The 19,151-nt window shown below is 54.4% G+C and overlaps 1 protein-coding gene across 5 annotated transcripts in view; it reads right to left on the bottom strand.

The window, feature by feature from the left end:
• The window catches only part of CDC42BPB (CDC42 binding protein kinase beta), a 94,972-nt gene extending 76,094 nt beyond the window's left edge, over positions 1–18,878 (bottom strand). For all 5 annotated transcript variants that reach the window (XR_011384989.2, XR_011384988.2, XR_011384987.2 and 2 more), the window contains exon 1: positions 18,317–18,878. Coding sequence is in view for 2 of the 5 variants with exons in the window: in XM_070065425.2 (XP_069921526.2) it covers positions 18,317–18,491 (175 nt within the window). In the remaining 3 variants the exon portion in view is untranslated. The remainder of the gene's footprint in view (positions 1–18,316) is intronic.
• Between the last annotated feature and the right edge of the window lie 273 nt (positions 18,879–19,151).

Consider the following 19,151-nt stretch of genomic DNA (forward strand, 5'->3'; position numbering starts at 1 on the left):
GCCACGGCCCTCCCCCTGACACAGGCCGTGAAACGGGAGTGTCACAGCATGAGCATTTCATGAATTTCATGGTAAAAAAGCGTCCTGACTGCCAGGGAGCCCCACGCCGACCCACACCCACACTCAGCCCCTGACATCTGAGGCACAGGCGTGGCTCGGCCTCGTGTGCAGGCAAGAGCTGCACCGCGGAAACAAATTAAAGAGCTGAACGCAGTGACCCTGCAGGTCGCAGACACAGCGTTGGCTCATTCTTCTTAAGCTCAGTAAGGAAACAAGAAGCTTCACACACAACTTGCAGAGCAGTCTCCATATCATCAGCTCCTCGGACCTGCCTCTCCGTTTCTGCAAACCAAAGGCCGCACGCCCAGCGCTTTCCTGATGAACAGGCACACTGGTGTTCACAGCACTGGTCACCAGGGCACCTGGCGTCCTCCAGGAGCGTGGGCACTGCTGCCCCACTCACACTGTGGGCTCCTTGCCCTGGGAGGACCCAGAACAGGACTGAGACTGAGTCACCCCAAGTGTGACCTGGCCCCACAGACCCCTCCCAGCCCCAACAGCCACACACCCACCTCAAGAGCTGCAGCGCGCTCCCAAGAGGACACTGAACACTGGCCCTGCCAAAGGGTCTATGGCTGGCGCCGACCCCCAGCGAGACAGGAATGCTCCAGGGAGGTGGACGCCTGGCCAACCCTGAGACAGCAGGCTGCAGCTGAGGGGGCTGCGCAGGACATGCTGCACCTCCCATCACAGCCCAAGACCCTGGCCTCTCCAGCAGCTCTCCAGCACGCCTTGGCTTCACCTGCCACCAAGATTCCAGCCCTCAAGAATCCCAGGGGTCAGCAGACATGAAAAATGCAATGCACTTCAAGAAAAATGACATTTTCATGCACGGCACCATCTACTCCTTTATAATATTTTTAAATTTTTTTTTATTATTTGGGTTTTTACTTTTTTAAAAAGATTTATTTATTTATTTGAAAGTCAGAGTCACACAGAGAGAAGAGAGGCAGAGAGAGAGAGAGAGAGGTCTTCCATCCGCTGGTTCACTCCCCAATTGGCTGCAATGGCAGGAGCTGTGCCGATCTGAAGCCAGGAGTCAGGAGCTTCTTCCATGTCTCCCACACGGGTGCAGGGGCCCAAGGACTTGGACCATCCTCTACTGCTTTCCCAGGCCACAGCAGAGAGCCAGATGGGAAGTGGAGCAGCCAGGACTCGAACCGGCGTCCATATGGGATGCCGGCGCTTCAGGCCAGGGTGTTAAGCTGCTGTGCCACAGCGCCGGCCTTATTTATTATTTGAAAAGCACAACAACAGAGAGAGAGATACACAGAGCTCTTCCATCTGCTGGATCACTTCCTCAATGTCTGCAACAGCCAGGGCTGCCCCAGGCCACAGCCAGGAGCCAGAACTCCATCCGGGTCTCCTCCGTGGCTGGCGGGGCCCCAAGCACTCGAGCTATCGTCTGCTGCTTCCCAGGCGCATTAGGAGGGAGCTGGACTGGAAGTGGACGTGGCTGGGACCTGCCCAGACACCCCTAAACGAGATGTGGGCGTTCCAAGCTGCGGCTTCACAGCTGTGCAACACCCACTCCTACTATTCTGTTAACGTGGCTCTACTGCAAGAAAGCTGAGGGCACAACATGGGGTACTGCACCAGAAACTTGAGAACAAGTTTCCTTTTGCAAATACTCAAAGCAGGAGGACTGAACCCAGTCTACAAGCTCTTGTCCCACACGTGGCAGCTTCCTCCTGGAAGCGCATCACAGGAAAGCCAGCTCACGCCCAGCGTGCTCATCCTGAGCTCATCTGTTTTACCGCTGGCATCCTTCTGGCCATAACCAGTTTTATGAGCTGGTGAAACTCCTGTGCAAACCCTCAAAGCTGGCGTGGCTCCTGATCTCGGCGCTAGCAGAGCACACCGTACCTGCTGACCCGGCAGGACCCGCTGCAGCCTCCCGCACAGGCTGCCACACACGGAGGCCCCTTGACACACCCACCACACGGGCCACAAGGAAAAGTGAGAAACAGTAACATTCTCCACATAAACTGTATTTTTTAGAACACTGAAACTTCATTTTACTTAAGAATTTACTGAAAACAGTTCTCTGATATTGCAAATGTAGTATTTTAAGCACCATTAGATTAGTTTCAATCAACAACCAGAAGTCTATGGCAGGAAAAACTAAGCCATCAGAAAAAGGTGCTGTGTGGAACTACAAAGTGTGTATTAAGTTTAGGGCAGCATGAATTTTTAGTTTTTCTCCCTGGGGCTGGTACTGTGGCACAGAGAGTGAAGCCACTGCCTACAACACCAGCATCCCATATGAGTGCCTGTTCAAATCCCAGCTGCTCCACTTTTGATCCAGTGATAATGCACCTGGGAAAGCAGCAGCAGGTGGCCCGAGTGCTTGGGAGACCCAGACGGAGTTACTGACTCCAGGCTTCAGCCTGACCCAACCCCAGCTGTTGTGGGCATTTGGAGAGTGAGCCAGTGCATGGAAGATCTCTCTCTCTCTGCCTCTCCTTCTCTCTCTGTGTGACTCTTTCAAATAAATAAATATATCTTAAAAAATTTAATAGTTACCAAGAATGCTACTGCAAAAGGAAACTATAAAATCTGATCAACTGAGGACCTAGCAGTACTCGAAAATGTCACCATTCAATTTTCTTTTCTTTTCTGCAACACCGGCATCCCATGTGGGCGTCAGTTTGTGTCCCAGCTGCTCCACTTCTGATCCAACTCCCTGCTGATGGCCTGGGAAAGCAGAGGAATATGGCCCAAGTGATTGGGCCCTTGCCCCTCACGTGGGAAACCTGGAAGCAGCTCCTGGATCCTGGATTCAGATCGGCCCAGCTCCAACCATTACAGCCATTTGGGGAGTGAACCAGTGGATAAAGACCCCCCACCCCCACCCCCGTCTCTGCCTCTGCTTCTGCCTATGAAAAACTTTGTGACCTTGGATTCAACAATGAATTCTTAAATGTAACACCAAAAGCAACAATGAAAGTTAAATTGTACTTCATCAAAATTAACTTTTGTGCTTCAAAGTCTACTATTAAGAAAGTGAGGGGTGGGCACTGCAGCACAGCGGGGTAAGCTGCCACTCGTGGCACCCAAATCCCAGACTGGAGTGCAAGTTTCAGTCCCAGCTACTCCACTTCCAACACAGCTTCTTACTGATGCATCCTGGGAAACAGACAATGGCTTAAGTGCTTGGGTTCCTGCCACCCACATGGAGACCCATATGAAGAGCAGGATCCCGCCTTCAGCCTGGCCCAGACCTGGCCCAGACCTGGCATTTGGGGAATAAACCAGCAGAGGAATGACATCTCTGTCTCTACGTCTCTCTCTGTCACTCTGCCTTTCAAGTAGGTGAAAAAAATTTTTAAGATTTATTTTGTTTGTTTGAAATGCAGAGTGACAGAGAAAGAGGAAGCCATAAAGGGGGAGGACAGGGTTCCTCCATCCACTGGTTCATTCCCCAAATGGCCACAACAGCCGGGGCTGAGCCAGACCAATGCCGGGAGCCAGAGCCTCTTCCAGGTCTCCCATGTGAGTGCAGGGGCCCAAGCAGGTCGGTCGTCCTCTGCTGCCTTCCCAGGCCATTAGCAGGGAGCTGGATCAGAAAGGGAGCAGCCAGGACTCAACCGGTGCCCATGTGGGATGCCAGTGCTGCAGGTGGCAGCCACAGTGCTGGACCCCAAGGTAGGTGAAAATAAATAACATTTTTTTTTAAAGTGAAATGAGAATCCAAAGATTGGGAGAAAATATTTTCAAATCATGTCAGATATCAAACTCGTACCGAGAAAAAAAATATATATATATATATAAAATTCACCAACAAAAAGACAAATATAGGCCTGGAGTTGTGGCACAGCAGGTTAAGCTGTCACCTGCTAGGCCTCTATCTTATGTGAGGGCTTGTCCCAGTCTCGGATGCTCTGCTTCCGACCCAGCTCCCTACCAATATGCATGGGAAAGCAGCAGAAGATGGCCCAAGTGCTTGGCCCTTGCCGTCCACATGGGAGACCCAGATGGAGCTCCAGGATCCTGGCTTCAGCCTGGCCCAGCCCTGGACATCGCAGGCATTTGGGAAGTGAACAAGTAGAAGATATCTCTCTCCCCTCCCCCTGCTCTGTAATTCTGCCTTATAAAAAAAAAATGGGCACAGAAGAGCAGGTGTTTGGCACAGTGGTTAAGACACCACTTGGGCCGGCGCCGCGGCTCACTAGGCTAATCCTCCACCTAGCGGCACCGGCACACCGGGTTCTAGTCCCGGTCGGGGCACCAGATTCTGTCCTGGTTGCCCCTCTTCCAGGCTAGCTCTCTGCTGTGGCCAGGGAGCGCAGTGGAGGATGGCCCAAGTGCTTGGGCCCTGCACCCCATGGGAGACCAGGATGAGTACCTGGCTCCTGCCTTCGGATCAGCACAGTGCGCCGGCCGCAGCGCGCCGGCCGCGGCGGCCATTGGAGGGTGAACCAACGGCAAAAGAAGACCTTTCTCTCTCTCTCTCTCTCTCACTGTTCCCTCTGCCTGTAAAAAAAAAAAAAAAAGACACCACTTGGGGGAGGGGGGCAGCACTATGGTGCAGCAGGTTAACACCCTGGCCTGAAGCGCCAGCATCCCATATGGGCGCCAGTTCGAGACCTGGCTGCTCCACTTCCAATCCAACGCTCTGCTGTGGCCTGGGAAAGCGGCAGCAGATGGCCCAAGTGCTTGGCCCCTGCACCACGTGGAAGGCCTGGAAGCAGCTCCTGGCTCCTGGCTCCCAGATCCGCGCAGCTCCACATGAAGATCACTCTCTCTGCTCTGCCTTTCAAATAAACAATCAAGACTTTTTAAAACATTCATTTCTGACGCAGCTGCAAAACTAATTTTCAAGGATTGCTGCATACCATTAATCACAAAACAACATCTTTCTCATAGTGACAAATCAACACAAACAGCATTTCAAATCAAAGTAAAGTAAAGGGGCTGGCATGGGACCACTTGGGGAGCGAACCAGCGGATGGAAGACCTCTCTCTCTCTCTGCCTCTCTTCTCTCTGTGTAACTCTGACTTTCAAATAAATAAATAAATCTTTAAAAAAAAAAAAAAGACACCACTTGGGGGACCAGCGCTCTGACATAGTGGGCTAAGCCCTTGCCTGTGGAGCCGACATCCCATGGGGCGCTGGTTCAAGTCCCAGCTGCTCCACTTCTGATCCAGCTCTCTGCTATGGCCTGGGAAAACAGCAGAAAATGGCCCAAGTGCTTGGGCCCCTGCACCTGCGTGGGAAAACCCGAAAATGCTCCAAGCTCCTGGCTTTGGATCAACTCAGCTCCGGCCACTGCAGCCATTTTAGGAGTAAACCAGCAGATGGAGGACTTCTCTCTCTGTCTCCCCTTCTCTCTGTAACTCTACCTCTCAAGTAAATAAATAAAAATCTTAAAAAAAAAAAAAAAGACACCAATTGGGATGCCCACATCCCATATCGGAGTGCCTGGGCTCCAGTCGTGGCTCCGTTCTCCATTCCCGCTTCCTGATAATGGACGTCCTGGTAAGCAGTAGGTGACGGCTGGAGTACTGTGTCCCTGCCACCCATGTAGGAGACTGCATGGCGTTCTGGGCTCCTGGCTTCAGTCTGGCCCAGCCATGGCTGTTGTGGGCATCTAGAGTGAACCAGCAAATGGAAGATCTGTCTGTCTCTCTCTCTTTCAATAAAATACAAATAATAATTAAAAAAAAAAAAACTTAAATCTTAACTCTTGGGCTAGGTGAAAATAAGTCAGCCACAAAGGTCACATCTTGTATGATTTATAAGACATGTCCAGAATTCGCAAGTTTATAATGAAAGTGATCAGTGGTCACTCAGGGTAGCGGTGCAGGGGAGAAGGCTAGGGTGAGGGTGAGGGTGAGGGTGAGGGTTAAGGTTGGGTTAGGGTTAGGGTTAGGGTTAGGGTTAGGGTTAAGGTTGGGTTAGAGTTAGGGTTAGGGTTAAGGTTGGGTTAGGGTTAGGGTTGGGTTAGGTTAGGTTAGGGTTAGGGTTAGGGTTAGGTTAGGGTTAGGGTTAGGGTTAGGGTTAGGTTAGGGTTAGGGTTAGGGTTAGGGTTAGAAAATGTTCTGGATTTAGACGCTGCGGAGGTTCCCTGACTCTAGAACACACTAAAAACCACTGAAGCATACACCAACTGTATCTCAATAAAGTCGTTATCGAGAGGGAAGAGAGAAACCCCTGGAGTCGCAGAGGAAGTTCGCTTCATCTGTTAGCCGTGTAATTCAATTTAGATTTCTGTCACACTGCTGGGAGACATCCGGCTTTTGTTCAATAACGCTCTGAACATCCTATCTCACAAGGATTATTTAAACTTCATAAACACTAAGCTTGCTTCCTAAAAAAATAACTAAATATTTGCAGAAGGAAATACATCCAGGCTTATCACTTTAGTTACATAAAACCATGAAAATGCCTGCTGTTTTGGGAAACGCATCTATCCTGACACAGTCCATGTGCAAACACCACCCCTGACATTCACCATCCGGTGAAACTGGAAATCCACATCCCAACAACTTCCTTATTTGCTGCTAGCCCCACGGTAGCTTCTACACATCTGAAGGCAGAATTCATCAGTATCTTCCCAAATTCACTTTAAAGGTACATCAAGAAAGTTGTTTTGTCAATATAACCCCCAGCAATCTGGTTTCAAGTCCTTCGGGTTAAAAAACACCCAGGGGCTGGAGCTGCACAGTGAGCTAGGCTGCCCCCTGCAACCCCGGCACCCCATATGGAAGCGCCAGCTCAAGTCTCAGGTGTTCCACCTCCAATCCAGCTCCTCGGGAGGCAGTGGTGGGCCAGGTACTCGGGCAACTAGCACCCACAAGTGACACCTGGATGGAGCTCCAGTCGCCTGGCTTGGGCCTGGACCAGCCCCAGTCATCATGGCCACCTGGGGAGTGAACTAGCACATGAAGATCACTCTCTCTGCTCTGCCTTTCAAATAAACAATTAAGACTTTTTAAAACATTCATTTCTGACACAGCTGCAAAATTAATTTTCAAGGATTGCTGCATACCATTAATCACAAAACAACATCTTTCTCATAGTGACAAATCAACACAAACAGCATTTCAAATCAAAGTAAAGTTAAGGGGCTGGTATGGTGGTGCAGTGGGTTAGGCCACCGCATGCAACACCCGCATCCCACATTGGAGTGCTGACCCAAATCCTGGCTGCTCCGCGTCTGATCCAGCTTTCTGATACCTCGCTGAGGGAGGCAGCGGAAGATGGCGCAAGTGCTTGGGCCCCTGCCACTCATGAGGAAGACAACCCAGATGGAGTTCTGGGGTCCTGGCTTTGGCCGGTCCCAGCCCTGGCTTTTGCAGCCATTTGGGGAGTGATCCAGCAGAAAGATCTCCCCACCCCCCACCAACTCTGCCTGTCAAATAAGTAAATAAACAAATATTTTTTAAAAATAAAAATAGGAAGGCCGGAGCTGTGGCACAGTAGTCTAAACCTCCACCTGGGGTACCTGCATCCCATAAGGGCACCAACTGTAGTCTCACTGCTGCTCTTCCGATCCAGCTCTCTCTGTGGCCTGGGAAGCAGTAGAGGTGGGCCAAGTCCTTGGGCCCCTGCGCCTGCGTGGGAGAGCTAGCAGAAGCTCCTGGCTTGGGATCAGCACAGCTCCAGCTGTTGCGGCCTTTTGGGGAGTGAACCGGTGGACAGAAGACACCCCCCACCCCGGTGTGTGTGTATGTATGTCTGACTCTCTCTGTAACACTGAATTCCAAGTAAATAAATAAGTAAGTAAATAAATAAGGGGCAAGGGAAGGAAAGGCATGGACAGGCTCTTGGTGCTGAGACCCCACACCCCATACTGGAGTTCCTGGGTGCATGAGCTCCGTCTCATTCCCGCCTTCCATGAACCCCGAGAGGCAGCTGCTGATGGCCCAAGTACCTGAGTCCCTGTTACTCAACCTCAGATTTGAGTTCCTGACTCCTGGCAGTTACAGGCATTTGGGGAGTGAACCAGTAGATGAGTGATCTTTGTCCTTCTGCCTTTCAAATAAATAAATAAATAAAATTAAGAGGAAAGGGGCTGGTACTATGGCGCAGTAGGTTAAGCATCTGCCTGCAGCGCTGGCACCCGTATGGGAGCTGGTTCGAGTCCCGGTTACTCCACATCTGATCCAGCTCTCTGCTATGGCCTAGAAAAGCAGTGAAGGATGGCCCAAGTCCTTGGGCCCCTGCACCCATGTGGGAGACCCAGCTCCAGCCTCTCAAGTAAAAAATTAGGAGAAAAAAAAAAAAAAAGAAATGAAAGATATGACAGCAGCAACAGAAGTTCAATGTAAAGACTAGAAGCTGGGCTGGGCATCTGGCACAGCGGTTCCGTTGCTGCCTGGGAATCCTACCCCCACACCAGAGTGCCTGGTTCCCTCCCTGCCCCTCCGCTTCCAATCCGCCTTCCTGCTCATGTGCATCCTGGGAAGCAGCGGATGGCCCAGGTATTCAGGTCCCTGCCTCCCATACGGGAGTTCTGGGTCCTGGCTTTGGCCTGGCCCAGCCCTGACTGTTTGCTGCAGACATCTGGGGAGTGAATCAGCAAATGGAAGATCTGTGTGTATGTCTGCCTTTCACATAAAACAAAAAAAAATGAATAAATTTTTTAAATGTTTCTCCTTTTAAAATAACAAGAGAAGATAAAGTTATGGACTCGCCCCCTCAAAATAAAAAGACAATGAAATAAAAACGGAAAACTGGAGTTCAGGACGCCCCACGTCTGAACAACACGAGACGTCTGAGAGTCAGAACAGAAATGCTTCCCAGGGCTGAGGACGCGGGACTCCGACTAAAAAGATCCAGAGGGGCCGGCGCCGCGGCTCACTAGGCTAATCCTCCACCTTGCGGCGCCGGCACACCGGGTTCTAGTCCCGGTCGGGGCGCCAGATTCTGTCCCGGTTGCCCCTCTTCCAGGCCAGCTCTCTGCTGTGGCCAGGGAGGGCAGTGGAGGATGGCCCAAGTGCTTGGGCCCTGCACCCCATGGGAGACCGGGAGAAGCACCTGGCTCCTGGCTTTGGATCAACGCAGTGCGCCGGCTGCAGAGCGCCGGCCAGGGCGGCCATTGGAGGGTGAACCAACGGCAAAGGAAGACCTTTCTGTCTCTCTCTCTCTCACTGTCCACTCTGCCTGTCAAAAAAAAAAAAAAAAAAAAAAAAAAAAAAAAAAAAGATCCACAGAGGAACACCAGGACTAAATAGAACCACCTGGAACCTTCCAGATCGAACAGCAGCAATCAAGGCCTGGGAACCACAACGGCCCCAGACTGCTCCCCTCAATCTCTGTGACCTAAAATTCCATACCCAGGCAAACTCTCTCTCACGTGAGGGGAAGAAAGGCTAAATTCTTAGGCCAGGCCTCGAAAACCATGCCTCTGAGTCCTGCGCAGGAAGGCCTGGAAGAAGCCCTCCACCAGAAGGTGCCAGGCTGGCTCCAGACACAGCACTCCCAGTAGGAAGGGGAGGAAATCACGGTGCTGCTTAGCGGCAGGCCTACGGCACAGGCCCAAACAGAAACAATGCATGGAAGACTCCGGAAGGGATGAAAGCGCCAGACCGCCCGAGGTGGCTGCCGGCGCTGGAACTGAATTCCCGAGTGCACTGAAAACCACGCCAAGCCCAGGACTTAACTGTGTCCTGTGTGCTGAATGTCAAACTCAACAAACTGGTATCCTGTACTGGGACAGGGGAGAGAGGAAGGGTGGTCTGTGTGGGGCAGTGGGGGAGAAGGGATGGTCCCATGGGAGCCGCCGCAGCTCTTCCACGCCAGGAAGTCACAGACGACATCCAAAATGGAAAAACCAGAAACAGGGAACCCGAGGCACGAACTGCAAGATCATTAACCACCGACGCTCCAGATTCTTCCACAGTAACACAACACCTCCATCCCTGGGAGGGTGGCCCCTGCTGATGCTGGGGTGCAGGGCAGGAGAGACCCAGCCTCCCAGAGGCTGTCCTACCAGCCTCCCACTGCTGACACTCGATTTAACACAAGGCAGAAATCGTTACTTGGTTCTCCAGTACTGGAAGCTGAGTGTGGTCCTAATTAGAATCAGGAGGGAAAGCGGTTGCCTAGGGGAAGCTGCAGCCCCAGGGTGGCGGGGGCGGGGACCGGGAGGCCTGTGTTCAGCACTCAACTCTGTAGCATCACTCGGCTTCTGAAACCACCAAGAGGGGTAGGCATGGTGGCCAGTGAACTAAGATGCTACCCCAGACACCCACATCCTGTATCAGAGCTGTGGATGGACAGTCCACCTCCACTTCCGATGCAGCTTCCTGCTTTTCACCTGGGAGGCAGCAGACGACAGCTTCCTGCTATGGGAGACCAGACAGCGCTGGGCTCCTGGCTTGGGCCTGGCCCAACCCCAGCTGTTGTGGGCATCTCGGTAGTGGACCGGCAGATGCAAAGTCCGTTTCTCCCTCTCTGTCACTCTGGCTTTAAAATAAACCTCAAGAAATAAAAATAAAACTTGGGGCCGGTGATGTGGCATAGCAGGTAAAGCTGCTGCCTGCAGCGCCAGCATCCTACATGGGCTCTGGTTTGAGACCCGGCTGTTCCACTCCCAATCCAGCTCTCTGCTAAGGCCTGGGAAAGCAACAGAAGATGGCCAGGTACTTGGGCCCTTGTACCCACATGGGAGACCTGGAGGAAGCTCCTGGCTCCTGGCTTCGGATCGACCCAGCTCTGGCCATTACGGCCACTTGGGAGAGTGAACCAGTGGATGGAGGAACTCTCTCTGGCCCTGCCTTTCTGTAACTCTGCCTTTCAAATAAATAAATAAATAAATATCGTTTTAAAGAAATAAATAATAATAAACCAAGGAAATGTGTCATGTTAATAAGGCCAAATTATATTTAGGGAAAATCACCCCACCAGGTAGCTAAGTCGGAAGGGCCATTACCCTCAACTTCCAAAACTAAGGTCAGATGATCTTTCCAGGTCTATTTTAAATGCCAACACTGGACTGTGGATTTCAGACCTGATTTGGTTTTGTTTTTGTTTGAAGGCAACAGAATATGAAGCCACTGTAGAAGCATTTGAACAAGGGAGTCATGAAATGAAGGGAAGTGCCTAGGACTGATCTGACAGAGGTTTATGTGGGGGGGGGGGGGCCCGATGCAGCAAGTCACGCTGCCGCTGGGATCCTGCTCCCTGTCACACAGTTGCCTGGGACGCAGTCCTGGCCACTGTGGAGCCACCCAGCCTCCTGCGAATGCAGCTAGGAGGTGCAGGACAGCTCACAAACTTGCGGCCTGCCACCCGTGTGGGAGACCTGGACGGAACTCCAGTCTCCTGGCTTCATCCCGGCTCAGCCCCAGCTGCTGCAGGCACGTGGGGAGTGAATTAGTAAGTGGAAGATCTCGCTGTCTCTCCCGCTCTCTGCCTTTCAAGTAAATTTTTTTTTTAAATTAGCGTTGTGGAACAGCAGATTAAGCCATGGCTTGTGACACGCGCATCCCATACAGGTGCTGGGTCCAGTCCCAGCTGCTCTGCTTCCAACCAGCTCCCTGCTAATCCCCCTGGGGAGGCAGCGGAAGACAGCTCAAGTACTTGGGTCCCTGCCACCCATGTGGGAAACCTGGGTAGAGCTCCAGGCTCCTGGCTTCAGCCTGGCCCAGTCCCAGCCATTTGGAAAGAGAACCACTGGATGGAAGATAGATTCTCTCTCTCTCTCTGCCTTCCAAATAAACAAATCTAACTAAAAACTTCAAGTAGGAAAACTTTAAAAACTAAAACTTCAAGTGGGAAAAGCATTCACGTAGGTCTGAGGGCCTGGAAACTTCAGGTAGGCCACTCACAACAGGACTGGAAGGAAAACGCACGAGGCCAGCAGTGATGTAGCGAGTAATGCCACCGCCTGCAAAGCTGGCACGAGCACCGGCTTGTGTCTTGGCCGCTTCATTCCTGACCCAGCGCTCTGCTGACGGCCTGGGGAAAGCAGCAGAGGATGGCCCAAGAGTCTAGGCCCCTGCTGCCCAAGTGGGAGACCCTGATGAGACTCCTGGATCCTGGATTCGAACTGGCCCAGCCCTGGCCGCTAGGGAGTGAGCCAGCAGTTGAAGAGCTCTCTCTCCCTCTCTGTAACTCTTTCAAATAAATAAATAAAAACTGAGGTATTTCAGAGCAGGCACCAGTGAGGAGGTCAAGAGCGCGATGCTGCCCTGGCCAGAGCACTGCCTGCTCATGCAAGGGGGAGTGGGGCTGAGGACCGTCCCAACAGCGTCCCCACCCGCGACTGATGGCAGCAAGCTCTCAAATTCCCAACAGCGTCCCCACCCGCCAAACAGGCACCAACCCCAGGACAGAAAGTGAATGACCAATTCAAATTTCTCTTTGAATTTCTAATTCTTTCTTAAGCATAACAAAAGTCCAAAGTTCCCTAATATGTAATCGATCCTTTTTGGAAAGTTTTAATTTAAAAACAATTTTGCTGCCACAGTTAGCTACCAATCAATAAAGCTGACCAAAACCCTGATTGCTTAAAATCAACCTACAAGGTGTGTGTGACCTTTACTTCATAGGTAATATCTATTTTATTTGGGGGATTATTTGGTAATTTTAACTCCAAGTGAAGAATTTCCACGAGACGGCCACACGGAGCTCACCCTGTCCAACACCCGGGACATGTGTTTTCCTCTCCCCATCTTCTTCCGTGAGAGCAGCCTGCGGGAGCTCGTCACACACTTTTCTTCCTTCCGTTGGTTCACCCCCCAACGACTGTTATGGCCGGCGCGCTGTGCTGATCTGAAGCCAGGAGCCAGGTGCTTCTCCTGGTCTCCCACGCAGGTACAGGGCCCAAGCACTTGGGCCATCCTCCACTGCACTCCCGAGCCACAGCAGAGAGCTGGACTAGAAGAGGAGCAATCGGGACAGAACCCAGCACCCTGACCAGGACTAGAACCTGGGGTGCCGGCGCCACAGGCGGAGGATTAGCCTAGTGAGCCGCGGGGCCAGCCTTCCTCACACACTTTAAAAGTACCCTTAACATCTGTCACCCCAAACATTCCAGGACTAAACACAGGACAAGGACCCAAAGGGGCTGTGACACGGGTACGGTGACCACACGGCCACGGCCATGCAAGGTTTTCTGCAAAGCTTATTTAAGCCCCCTTTTGTGTAAAGAAAGTAAAAAAAATCCATTATTTGTTCTCTTCCAGCAGGATCCTTCGACTCAGGCTCAAAAAATACTTCTTGCCTCTACGTCAGAAAACATTCACTGGTTTCCCTGAACTTAACAGAGCTGGGAATTAACAGCCCCACCCGCCCAGTGTCAGCACAAACAGGAGACTCCTGGGGGCCCTGGCTCTGTGAGAGGCGCTGCCTGTCAACCCTCCACTGTGGGTACTTTAACTCACACTTGAGTGTTGGGCTGTCCCTGCCCATCATACACTTCTCCAGGCAGCTCAAGCAGCAGTATCTAAGTGAGAACCCTTTCTTCAACTCCAATCCTACTGACCCAAGTATCTAAGTGAGACCCCTTTCTTCAACTCCAATCCTACTGACCCAAGTCCAGATCCAACACTGGCACCGCCGTGCACCGTGAAGCTCAAGCGTCCCTCAAGGTCTCCAGCAGACAGGCCCGTTCTTCCTGGCTGCAGCCCCCCCTCGTGTCCTGTGGTCAACACCAGCCCGCGTTTCAAACAGCTGCTCAGAAAATCCAAGCCATACCAACCTAATTTTTATCATGCAATCCTGACGTCACCCTACAATTTAGATTTTATTCAAAAGATTTCCTAAATCTGTTATTAAAAAAAAAAAAAAGCATGCCCATGTTACACACTCCACCCAGAGAAAACATAAAGGTTATAATGTATTTTTTTTAAAAAGATTTATTTATTTATTTGAACATCAGAATTACACAGAGAGAGAAGGAGAGACAGAGAGAGAGATAGGTCTTTCATCAGATGGTTCACTCCCCAATTGGCAGAAACGGTGCCGATCCAAAGCCAGGAGCCAGGGGCTTCTTCCAGATCTCCCACGCAGGTACGGGGGCCCAAGCACTTGGGTCATCTTCTACTGCTTTCCCAGGCCACAGCAGAGAGCTGGATCAGAAGTAGAGCAGCCAGGACCCAAACTGGTGCCCATATGGGATGCCAGCACTGTAGGCGGCAGCTTTACCCACTATGCCACAGCACCGGCCCTGTATAATGTACTTTTTTTTTTTTTTTTTTTTTTTGACAGGCAGAGTGGACAGTGAGAGAGAGAGACAGAGAGAAAGGTCTTCCTTTGCCGTTGGATCACCCTCCAATGGCCGTCGCGGCTGGCGCGCTGCGGCCGGCGCACCCCGCCTATCCGAAGGCAGGAGCCAGGTGCTTTTCCTGGTCTCCCATGGGGTGCAGGGCCCAAGCACTTGGGTCATCCTCCACTGCACTCCCTGGCCACAGCAGAGAGCTGGTCTGGAAGAGGGGCAACCGGGACTAGAACCCAGGGTGCCGGTGCCCCAAGGCGGAGGATTAGCCTACTGAGCCGCGGCGCCGGCCATGTATAATGTACTTTTTTTTTTTTTTTGACAGGCAGAGTGGACAGTGAGAGAGAGAGACAGAGAGAAAGGTCTTCCTTTGCCGTTGGTTCACCCTCCAATGGCCGCCGCGGCCGGCGCGCTGCGGCCGGCGCACCGCGCTGATCCGATGGCAGGAGCCAGGTGCTTTTCCTGGTCTCCCATGGGGTGCAGGGCCCAAGCACCTGGGCCATCCTCCACTACCCTCCCTGGCCACAGCAGAGGGCTGGCCTGGAAGAGGGGCAACCGGGACAGAATCCGGCGCCCCGACCGGGACTAGAACCCGGTGTGCCGGTGCCGCTAGGCGGAGGATTAGCCTAGTGAGCCGCGGCACCGGCCCCATGTATAATGTACTTTAAAAAATTATTTTCTTGGCCGGCGCCATCGCTCACTAGGCTAATCCTCCACCTACGGCACTGGCACCCCGGGTTCTAGTCCCGGTCGGGGCACCGGATTCTGTCCCAGTTGCCTCTCTTCCAGGCCAGCTCTCTGCTGTGGCCCGGGAGTGCAGTGGAGGATGGCCCAAGTGCTTGGGCCCTGCACCCCATGGGAGACCAGGAGAGGCACCTGGCTTCCGATCAGCATGGTGCGCCGGCCGCGGCGGCCATTGGAGGGTGAACCAACGGTAAAGGAAGACCTTTCTCTCTGTCTCTCTCTCCACTCTGCCTGTCAAAAAAAAAAAAAAAAAAATTATTTTCTTGGGTCCGGTGCTGTGGCACATCAGGTTATAGCCCTGGCCTACAACACCAGCATCCTATACGGGTGCCGGTTCAAGTCCTGGCTGCTCCACTTCCAATGTAGGTCCCTGTTAATGTGCCTGGGAAAGCAGCAGAGGCTGCACCCACATGGGAGACCCAGACCCAGACCAAGCTCTTGGCTCCTGGCTTCAGCTCAGCTTAGCTCTGACCATTGCGGCCATTTGGGGAGTAAGTCAGCAGATGGAAGACCTCTCTCTCTCTCTCTAGCTCTACCTCTTTCTGTAACTCTGTCTTTCAAATAAATAAAATAAATCTTTTAAAAATTAATTTCTTTTTATTTATTTGGAAGCAGAGAGACAGAGACAGACAGATTTCCCATCCAGTTTCAATTCCCAAATGCCAACAACAGTTGGGGCTGGGCCAGACCAAAGCCAGGAGTCGGAAACCCACTCCAGGTCCCCCACAGGGGTGGAAGTACATCACCTGCTGTCCCCCTGGGGTGCACACACCAGAAAGCTGGAACAGAAGCAGAGCCAGGACTGAAACCCCAGGACTCTGACATGGGACACAGGCAACCCAAGAGGCATCGTAACTGCGGGGCCAAACTCCTGCCTCCTGAAAGGTACTCTGAGACGTTCACCACCATCAGTGTAGGCACCGAGGGCTGGGCGCCCACACAGCTATGGACACTCACACCCAAGAAGGAGAATCGGAGAAGGTTCTGTCCCGTGCACGACAAGAGGGAATTAACAGAAAGTCTAGAAAGGCAAAGGGAGCGCCTGCTGAGACGAGGCCCTGGGCAGGGACGGACAGCAGGTCTGCCTCGCTCCTGCCCCGCGGTCTCTCCAGGGACCAGAGCGGAGGGCCCCAGGCTGTCCATCACCAACAGGCTGGGGCTGCAAGCATCAGCTCCGTCCAAATGAGACGCTAGCTGTCGCATTTAAGCTGTGAAAAAAACCACCGAACACATGAAAAAAGTATTTTTACATTTGGTTGTATTTACTTGAGGAAATTTTAAAGTGTTTCATTCGCTCTGCTTCAAATGGCATCAAATTTACATTTTAAAAAAATTTGTTTAAAGAAATACACATGCAAAACAGAGCATTTCCAACTTTTAATTGAGGCCCAGGATTTCAGAGGAAGCCAATCAAATTATAAACATAATCAAAGGAAAATTAAACAAAAGTCCAGAGAGCTGAGCTGACTTTTGTCCGGCACGCGGGTGCAGCGGGAAGTCACGCTGTGCACGTGCATCAACGCCACACCGCAAGTGTGTGCAGGACTCTGATGTCAGTTAGAAATTTAAGGGCCAGAAACAAACTCCCTTTGAAACTTCAGAACATGATAACCTACACTTTCCAAATTCCCTCGAAGCCTTCCCAGGAAGTCTCAAAATCTAAATGGAGTCAACTGCTTTCCCTTCTTACATGTCAAGAATCCTATGTAACTGTCCCTGGCTACCTGGCACAGACGTGGGAGGTGGAGAGAGGCCGGCCGGCTCCCCACTCCCCAGGGCGGCCAGTCCCTCGCTCCCCTGCACACAGACCCGGTGCCCTGCGAGCACCCGTGACCCCCACCCCGGAAGCTGGGTGCCTGATCACGCCCCACAGTCGGGTCTGAAGAACAGCCCTCATCCTCCAGCGGAAGTCACCAGGCCGTGCTACTGCACACGGCCAGCGAAGGCCCTGGCTCGAATCACGCCGTGAGTCACGGCGGCGGCATGCACTGCCTCGAGATTTTCATGCTGCTACAATATTTTTTTCTAAGATTTTATTTATTCATCTGAGAGGTAGAGTTACAGACAGTGAGAGGTAGAAACAGAGAGAAAGTGCTTCCTTCCATCGAGCCAGGAGCGTCCTTCTGGTCTCCCACGCGGGTGCCGGCGCCCAGCCGCTGCGATGTATTAACGGCAGCCAAGCACCACCTGGAGAGTCCCTGCAGTCATGCAAGTCACTCGTAACCGGGATCTCCAGAGAGCCAGACCCTCAGCACACAGCTCTGCCTCTGCGCAGCCTCGCACAGGGACTGCCGGCACACGCCTGGACGCCCTGCCCCGGCGTCCCGCACACCGCACCAGCTAGCCCAGCCCTTCCTCTGCACCAGCCCAACCGCTGAGAGGCCCGGCCGTCCGCGTCCCAGAGGCCCCACCCGCAAAGCAACCAGAGCCGTCCACTGTTCGGCTGGACATCAGGGCGTGGATAAGGAACCCCGGAACCTGGATCGGTGGCCCTGAAACAGCAGGGCTGCTCCACCACATCCATCCCACACCGAAGCGCCCACAGCAACTCCAGCTCGAGCACCGCGGGGCAGAGGGGCCGCAGTGCGGACCCCACTCACTGTCTCTTCGCAGAAATATCAGCTGCGTGGGCCCAGAGACGAGAACTCGCGGTGCTGGCTGCATGGTCGGCACCCAGCACCAAACGTGGCCCAGGGAGACGCCTTCCCGAGGTTCGGCCGGAACGGAGGCACTGCTTCCTCCTCCTCCGTCCTGGGTCTCTCCGGTCTCACCTTACACTCCCACCAGCCTTCGGGATTCTAACTACCCCGTAAAGCCCTAACCAACCTGCCCACCAGCATCCCGGGTGAGCCTGGCGCCGACCGCGGCCGTACAGGTGCCTCCGCGTGCGAGGAGCAGAAGCCACACTTCCGGCTACCGCCAGGGCACAGGGGTCTGGCACAAGTACAATAGGGGGAAACCAACCGGCTCGAGCATGGCGCAGCCGAAATAAAGCCTTCAGCCTTGACACGCTCTCAGAAGGGCTACGGCAGAGCGGGCGTCCAGGGCCCTGGACAGCAAGGGGACGCAGCCAGGACGTCACCTGCAAGGGGCGGTCGAGCCGGACCCCCGCCCAGGAGATGCGCACCGCTCCCGGGAGCTCCGCGCCGCCCGCGGACCCCAGAGGCGAGTGCGGGGCGAGGATGCGGGCGGATGTCCCAGGGAGCTGCAGGAAACGATATCCGGACCCGGAGGGTGGGTCTCGGAAGCCGCCAGGCGACGGCCGGGCGGGGGAGGGGATGGGAGCCGGGATGCGGCGCGCGGGGACAGGATGCGGGGGCGCGCGCGGGCGCGGCACTTACCCCACTCGAGGAACTCGGCCACGTACTTGTCGCGCCGCAGGGCCGAGTGGCTGCACTCGGTGTACAGGCACACGAGCACGTCGAGCAGCGTCTCCACGCTCAGGGCGCTCTCGTTGCGCCACGGCCCGTCCAGGAGCAGCTGCTCCAGCTTCTTCAGCCGCACCTTGGCCGACATGGTGCCGCGCCGCCCGCTCTCCCCGCACCGGCCACGCGCCGCCCGCTCGGCCAGCCCGTCAGCGCGAGCCCCGGGGGGCCCGGCGGCCGCGAGTCCCCTCAGCGCCCGGCCGCCGCCCCGTCCGCGTCGCCGCGCCCCGGCCTAGGCCGACATCTTGGGCTCCGTCCCCGCGGCGCAGAGTCTGAGGCGCCGGGCCCCGCGGGTCCATGGGCCGGCCTCCGCCCCTCGGCCACCGCCTCCCGCCCGCCCGGGCCTCAGCCCCGCCGGCGGCCGCGCCCTCACACGGCCGACGCCGGGCGACGCGGAGCCGAGCGCTGCGCAAGCCCGGCCGGCGCCCGAGCCCGACCCCAGCCCCGACCCGGCGGCCCAGCCCCGCGGCCCGCAGCCAACCAGGGCGCGGCCAGCGCGGCGCAGCCAACCGCGGCGGGGCCGGCCCTCGCCGCGCTGACCTCAGCGCGCCGCCCCGCCCCGCCCCGCGCTCGCGGCTGGCTGCTGCGGGCTCGGGCCTCGCCGCTCGCCGTAGCCAGACCGGACGCCGGCGGGGCGGGTGGGCCGCCGAGATTGCGGCCGGCGCGTGCGCAGAGCGGCCGGCCTGCGGGGCGGCGGCGCTGGGCGAGGCGGGGTCGAGGGCGCGGCGGGCACGAGGGCTGCCCGCGCGCG

Source organism: Oryctolagus cuniculus, chromosome 20, assembly GCF_051225735.1.
Source record: "Oryctolagus cuniculus isolate XC-2025 breed Fujian yellow rabbit chromosome 20, ASM5122573v1, whole genome shotgun sequence".
Lineage (NCBI taxonomy): Eukaryota > Metazoa > Chordata > Mammalia > Lagomorpha > Leporidae > Oryctolagus > Oryctolagus cuniculus.